General features: G+C 51.7%; 1 protein-coding gene across 1 annotated transcript; it reads left to right on the top strand.

Annotated features, from left to right (window-relative positions):
* Positions 1 to 2,577: 2,577 nt before the first annotated feature.
* On the top strand, positions 2,578 to 5,346 carry KRTCAP3 (keratinocyte associated protein 3). Its single transcript, XM_083434361.1, has 6 exons — positions 2,578 to 2,713; positions 3,014 to 3,198; positions 3,310 to 3,369; positions 3,540 to 3,737; positions 4,722 to 4,850; positions 4,993 to 5,346. The coding sequence occupies exons 1-6, from the start codon at positions 2,710 to 2,712 to the stop codon at positions 5,095 to 5,097; spliced, it is 681 nt and encodes a 226-aa protein (XP_083290487.1). The 5' UTR covers positions 2,578 to 2,709; the 3' UTR covers positions 5,098 to 5,346.
* The last annotated feature ends 2,045 nt before the right edge of the window (positions 5,347 to 7,391 follow it).

Below are 7,391 nucleotides of genomic sequence, written 5' to 3'. Positions count from 1 at the left end.
CGCGCGTGCGCAGTGCGGACTCCCCGGGAAGAGCGCCCGGCCCCTCGGCTTCCCCGGGAGGCGCCGGCGGGCCGCTCAGGGCGGGGCGGGATGAGGCCTCTCGCCTGTCCATCCCCCCGCGGAAACGGGCTCCTGCTAAGCTGGAGCGGCGCAGGAAAGGCTTTCCGAGGCGAGGATCCCGCGTCTCAAGCAAATAATAATAATAATAATAATGATAATAATAATAGAATTTCTATCTTGCCCTATACCCCCGGGTCTCAGGGCGCTTTATCTATTTATAGGATCTGTGGGATTAGCAGAAAAGACTCAGCCAGGCTATTGGGAACGGTTTTAGCAGGAACATCTTGCTCCCATACTATTTCAGCTCAGGTTTTACTGGTAAAAGTGATATTTCATCAATAAATTGATGGATTCCTTGATAAAACAGAGCTAAGTGAAAGCATCTGCTATAAATAGGCACATCTGGCTACTTTGTTACCATTTTAACTGAGATGTTGCCATGGTCATTTGCAGAAGGGCTCCTACTACGTTACTATTCCTGTGCATTCATAGTGAGATGTCATTATATTTCCGTAAGAGTTGGAATCAAATGAAAAATCCATGGCAGATGACCACCCAACCTCTCCTTAAAAACCTCCAAGCAAGGAGAATCAGCCACTCTCAGAGGCAGATTTGAAGATTACTGACATAACCTCTCAATCTTCTCCAGGCTCACAAATCAACTGTTTCTTTACCTGTTCTAGGGCCCTTCCTGGTATCAAGCTGACTGGTCGGTAGTTGCCTGGATCTTCTCCCCCTTTTTGAAGATGGGGAGAACGTTTTCCCACCTCCAGGGACCTCACCTGCTCTCCAGGGTTCTAAGGCAGATGCTCTGAGAATACACCTGCAAGCTTCTTCAGCACCCTTGGGTGCAGCTCACCAGGCCCTGGAGGCTGGAATTCATTTGAAGTCTCCAGGTGTTCCCTTTCCCCCTCTTTTTTTTAATAAATTTTTTATTAATTTTCAAAATAAATATACATATTTCCATATCAAAATTTTCACCAATCATCTCTTTTGGACTTCCTTCAGCTTCTCTGCCAATCATCCATATCTAATTTTCTTTTGTTACGCATTTCCTTAATTTAGCATTGCCATAAAATATACCCTTCCAATTAAGTTTCTTTTTAGCAATACTCCTCTTCCTATCTTGGGCTGCAGCTCCCTCCTTGCATCGTTTACAGTGGTACCTTGGGTTACAGATGCTTCAGGTTACAGACTCCGCTAACCCATAAATAGTACCTCGTGTTAAGAACTTTGCTTCAGGTTGAGAACAGAAATTGCATGGCGGCAGCACGGCGGCAGCAGGAGACCCCATTAGCTAAAGTGGTACCCCAGGTTAAGAACAGTTTCAGAGGTTAAAAACAGACCTCCAGAATGAATTACGTTCTTAACCCGGGGTACCTCTGTATTCTGTTATCACCAGGTTGGGCATCAGTTTCCTTTTGGGTGAAGACAGAGGTGCTGAGCAGTTCCGCCTTCCCTTGGTCACCCAAAAACCTTTATCCTCTTTTAATAAAAAGGTGGACACTGGGTGATAGAAGCTAGCTGGCCCCTGTCATCCTGGGCAAAACTGTTGGCGCTGTACATTTCTTGCTTAAATCAGGGCAGGGAATTCAGCTGTTATTAAATTTAAGTTACTAAGGAGTAGACAGAGTGGAGTCCCTAAGACGGTTGAATAGCATCTTGTATGTCTCTTTCCTGCAACTCCTGCAGCCAAGCCGGTGCCAGACAAATGCGGGAGAGAACCTGTTCCAGACCAGAAACTGCATTCTGTCATTGACAGCCTGGGGGCGGGGAGCATGCTGGCCTGGGTGGGGCTAAAGGATAAGGTGGGCAGGGCAATGGATTTGGCTTTTGTACAGCTGGCTGCCTTTTAGCCTTGCAAGTTCCGTGTTCTAACATCACAATAATAATAGCAGTAGTAAAGTGCCCTGATGTTTTATGATCTAGCAGTTCAGAAATACTTTTATAAATGAACAAGGACCCATTCCAGCCAGGGGGAAGCAGGGGCGGTGGGAGCAGAGCTGACCAGTGCGGAGAGAGGGATGCAGCAGCGGCCAGTCTGGCACAGGAAGAGGCCTGGGGGCCATATTTGCTCCCCAGCCCGGCCTGAGGACACCCCCGCTCTGCTCTAAGGCACAGCAGACCCAAGAGGTCAGCAGCGGCCTTTGTGGCAGAGAGTCGGCCTTGGAAGCGACGCTGGCCGCTTCCAGCCACCGCCTGGTTGCAGCTCTGCGGCGCCACAGCGGCTGCCTTGCAAGCAGAGGAGCAGCTGGCGGCCTCCCTCGCGATGTGCAGTGGCCGCCTCTTGGCACCGGGGGTCGGTTCTGTTCTTGAGGAGGTCGCTGCTTCTCAGGTGCTTCCTTGTCGACCCACTTTCCCGTTCCCGCTGCTGCCGATAAAAAATGTGGCCGGTGGGAAGCAGCAGGAAGCCAAAACACCGGGAGGAAAGGAAGGCTTTTTCTGTGCCACCTGCCGCTTCCCGGGCAGGACAGGTGTCGCTGAAGCCCAACTCCCATCAGGCCCAGCAAGCTGGCTCGTGGCCGGGATGGCAGGAGCCGGAGCTGAGCCGCACCTGGCGGGCCAAAGGTCCCGCGCACCTGCGGGAGGAGCCGGAAGCGCAGCGCTGCGGGGCCAGCCGGGGCTCTCCGGGGCTGAGCGAGAAGCGGGATGGGTGAGCGCTGGGCCTCGCAGTCCCCTCTTCCCCCCACCCGCGGCCGCCCCTCTTTTCTCCCCGCCGGCAAGCAAAAGCGAATACACTCCAAGTCCCACCCCCGAAAAGAGGAGTTTCAGCTCCGAGGTGGCTGCAGCATCACCCCATATCCGCCGCAGGGGCTCCTTGAGGAAGCCGCGCGCCTTTGCGCGTGCTGGCTCGGGCGCGGGGATCCCGCGTAGCCCAGGGGGTCACTGATCCCGAGCTGCGCCCCCCCCCCTGCGCTCCTCCTCCTCACGTCTCTCTCCATCCCCTCCGCAGATGCGGGACCCCGCGCGCGGCGCCTGGTGCGCAGCGGCATCTCGCTGGTGGTGCTGGGCCACTTGAACCTGGTGCTGGGCGCCATCGTGCACGGCTCCGTCCTGCGCCACGTGGCGCGCCCCGCGCGCACCATCACCTCCGAGTACGCGGTGGCCAACGTGATCGCGGTGGTCTCGGGGCTGCTGGTGAGTGAGGGGCGGCGGGGCGGGCTGGGGGCGCTGGCCCGGGCCGGAAGGCGAGCTCCTTTGGGACAGGAGCAGCCCAGAGCCACCGCGTGTTCCCCGTGTCTCCCGCAGAGCATCGCCGCCGGCGTCGTGGCCATCCTGGTGTCGCGGAACCGCTCCGCGCCTTGGCTGGTGAGTGCGCCCTGCGAGGAGGAGGAGAAGGGGCCAGGCGCCGCCGGAGCACCCAAGGGCGCCGCGTGGCTCCTTTCCCGGTGCGGGCGGGAGAAAGGGCGCCCTGGGCGGGGGCCACAGGCTGGGCTCGGGGCCCCCAGGGCTCGCTCACCCGTTGCCTCCCTTCTCAGCGCTGGGTGCTGCTGGCCGCGGCGCTGGCCAACGCGCTGGTGTCGGGCGCCTGCTGCGCGGGGCTGCTGCTGGCCGTCTCGCTCACCGTGGCCAACGGAGGCCGCTTCCTGCTCGCCGGCTGCAACCGCTCGGCTCTGGCGAGCGACGCCCGCACCGTGAGGACCGACGAGTGTCCCTTCGACACCACCCGCATCTTTGTGAGTTGCTGGTACTATCTTGGTATTTATTTGCATCCCGTAGTTTCCCCTAAGAGATTCAAGGTGGCTTATAGCTAAAAACACCGGGGGGGGGGAGCAGTAATTAAAAAGCAATTAACAGTAATTGGCATTAATAGAATAGAGATATCAAAACTTGTAAAAAGTATTAAGAAAATTTCAGTTGTACAAAATAAAGTGAAAAAGGAGAAAAATAAAAAGTGCAAAGAAAAATATAAAAGGAATATATGTGCATGTTACACTTCCATGTATTATCTATATAATGTACTATTATTGCCCTAATACATATATGTGGATAACCTGCTATATTATGTATAAATTCATTCTAAATGTCAATATCCAAAGTCTGCATCTCTCCACAATCTGTTCATCTTTTGCAAGGACTGTCATGTCTTCATTCCTTGAATTAAAGAGGACCAGATCTTTATTCTTCATGTTCATCCATACCAGTCTTTTGGTCATAGGGTTTTAATTGGTTTTTTTTGTCAACTTCCATACAGCAGGTATATAATGCAAAAGAATATATACTTCTGAAAACTTCATTTTTTTCCTACACAGTCATATTGATACAGTCCAGCACTTTCTCCCAAAACTTAGGGAGTCAGAACAAATGTTTCAAAGAAGCGCTGTCTTTATACATCTTCAACAAAAAGCTGCATCAGACAGTCCTTTTGTATACAAATTGTATGGAGTTCAATATTATTTTCTGTTGTATAAGTCGTAATTCAAGATCCATCGATATCTTTGCTACAGAAACTGAAACACTTTCCCACTATCAAACAGTATAGGAGCATCCAATTCTTTCTTCCAATCGTTTCTTAAAGTCTGTATCTCGAACTAGTAAATAACAAATATCTATAGAAAGTAATTGTATGTTTTCAGTTTCAAAAGATTTGACCAATTCTTCCAATGAGATCTTGGCCGCTCCCCAGCTGACCCTGCTCTGCCTGCCTCTCCCCTCCCTAGGACACAGCCCTGGCCCTCTGGCTCCCTTCCTTGGTGATGGCAGCGGTGGAGGCTGGCTTGTCCGCCTGGTGCTGCGTGGCGTCTTTCTCTCTCTCGGGCCAGGGCCCCTCCTCCTACAAAGTGGCACTGGTAAGAGGACACCTTTCTCCCTCCCCCCACCCCGGCACTTGCAGAGCGACCCCTGGAGGCCACCCAGGGTGGCCCTCTTGCTCCCTGCTTTGCCCCAGGTCCCTGGGCAGTTGAAAAGCTTCTCTTTGGGCTCCTTTTCCAGCTTCAGGAGGCTGCCCCAGGAAAGGAGGCGGCAGAGGAAAGCTCCGGAAGAGACCCTCATCACCAGCTCCTGGTTGACATGCAAGAAGAGGAGTGCAGCCTTTAGTGGGGTGGGGAGAAAGAGCCTGCCCCACTTTTGCTGCAAGAGGCCCATGACAGTGGGCTCTGCTGGGATGGCCAGACACAGAATGATAGAGTTGGAAGGGACCCCGAGGGTTGTCTAGTCCAACCCTCTACAATGCAGGAATCTCAGCTGAAGAATTCCTGATGGATGGCTATCCAACCTCTGCTTTAAAACTTCCAAGGAAGGAGAGTCCACCACCCTCAAATGTAGCCCATTCTCCACTGTCAAACAGCCCTTTTTTTAAAGAATATTCTTTTATTAACCGACCAATCACATCAAATCAAACCAAATTACATAAATTCCAAATTACACAGCCGAATTTTAAATTTTTGTTGGGGGTACCCATATTTCAAGTTCCGAAGGGATCCAATCAACTTCTTGCTTCTTACTGCTGTTTTAATGTCCACAAATCTAACCTTATGATGTTCACAGTACTATTATTTTTCCACATCTCTTGTTGTTATTTTCATATATTTTTCCATTCTCTTTGTGACCTCTGATAGTCTCCACAAGCTGGTTAGAACAGTTTGTAATCCTGCGTGGATATTTTTTTTTTATCCAGTATCCATATCCAGACGTTTTCCATATAACATCACTTCCATACATCAAAACAGTCAGCGTCATTAATCTTCACCAATCTGCCTCCTTTCTCAAAACCTCTGAGGAGATTCACTAGGAATGCAGTCTTCCTCCCGGCTATAAATCCTTTGGCAAAATGGCGACTCCAAATTAATTGCTGCGCCATTCCCAAAAGCACTTATTGCTTCTCGGTCTCCATAAAGAATACTTTCGGTTAAAGTTTATCTCCACACAGACCTTAATCATCCTGCTTGGGTCAGTTCAACCGATGGTTCTAATGAGGAGGGGTTCTTGTAAATCACACAGAAGGAAAGTAAAAAAGGTCCCGTCCCCCCATTCAGCCCCGTTGTCAACATACCCCGCCTTTGGTCTTCATCGTAAAATATTCCAGTTTATCCAGCCCGTCGTCTTCTTTCGCAGAGGTCCCTTAAAGCAGACTTCACTCCCCTTCTTCACTTGAAATATGTGCATTTGCTTCTTTTGTAATTAATTATTCCAAATTGCTGCAGCTAGTGCGCAATCAGAGACAGCGTCCAGGAGAGCCGAGGTTCACACGGGGGCATTCTGCCTAGGGCCCTCACCCCCTTCTTTTGAATTAGGAGGTGATTTATGGGCACAGCAGGCAAGGGCAGTGTTCCCCATTTCCTTGGGGCAACAAGGGAGGCTGCCTACTCCTATAACAGCTTCTTAATTACCCCGTGTGGGTCGGAGAGATGGTATTGTCGGCCATCTTCCAATGCGCCCCCTGTCAAACAGCTCTTACCATCAGAAAGTTCTTCCTGATGTTTAGTCATTATCTCCTTTCTTGTAACTGGAAGCCATGGGTTCAGGTCCTACTCTCCGGAGCAGGAGAAAAGCAGCTTGCTCCATCCTCTGTGTGACAGCCGTTCAGATATCTGAAGATGGCTCTCATATCTCCTCTCAGTCTCCTCTTTCAGGCTAAACATCCCCAGTTCCTTCCACCATTCCTCATAAGGGTTTGTTTCTTGATCATCTTGGTCGCCCTCCTCTGCATACAATCCAGCTTGTCAATATCCTCAAATTGTGGTGCCCAGAACTGGACACAAGACTCCAGGTGGGGTCTGACCAAGGCAGAGGAGAGCGCTACTTTACTAGCCAGGCAAGAATCTTCTCCTGGCTCAACTGGCACCCCTTTGCAAGGGTGGGGGGAAGAGATGCTTCTTCCATACTAATTCTCCGCTCCCCACATTGTAATACACCCTGTGGCTGGGGCTCCTCAGTGCAGCTGTGTGCTCCTTGGGAGTAGCTGCAGAGCTACTCTGTGACCCAGCCTGGCGCTGTGAAGAGCAGCACTTGCACCTACTTTGCCATCAAAACTGCCCCCCAATGCCCAGATGGAGAAGGGGCATGTTGCAGCCATCACTCCAAGGAGAGCAGCACAGAGATGGGCGTCAGACTAGAGAGAATTGGTTTGTGTCCCTTTGCTCTGGGGCTGGGCGGCGGCCTCAAACCCCATTGCCCAGCAGAACGTGGCTTCCCATACACCAGGAGACCCTTTGACCAGAGCTGTGCCCCTCCGGCCCCCACCCAGCCAGTTGTACTCAGGATCCAAGTGCTGTGGCAGAATTAAACTGTACAGACTCAGAGTGGACAGTCCTTTCCTTCACATGACCCCCCCCCCATCTCTGCTGCTCCCACTGGGACCCAAACATCCTCGCTTGGGGCTCTGGCAGTGC

Source organism: Podarcis tiliguerta (genome assembly GCF_965153285.1).
Source record: "Podarcis tiliguerta genome assembly, chromosome: 3".
NCBI lineage: Eukaryota > Metazoa > Chordata > Lepidosauria > Squamata > Lacertidae > Podarcis > Podarcis tiliguerta.
Note: the sequence above shows the minus strand (reverse complement) of the source record. Positions and strands in the feature narration are given on the sequence as shown.

What these genes read in the sequence shown, in the direction of transcription:
- KRTCAP3 (XM_083434361.1), top strand. An exon ending in CGGTGGTCTCGGGGCTGCTG is followed by an intron (nt 3,199 to 3,309) that starts GTGAGTGAGGGG and finishes TGTCTCCCGCAG; the next exon opens with AGCATCGCCGCCGGCGTCGT. An exon ending in CCTCCTACAAAGTGGCACTG is followed by an intron (nt 4,851 to 4,992) that starts GTAAGAGGACAC and finishes CTCCTTTTCCAG; the next exon opens with CTTCAGGAGGCTGCCCCAGG.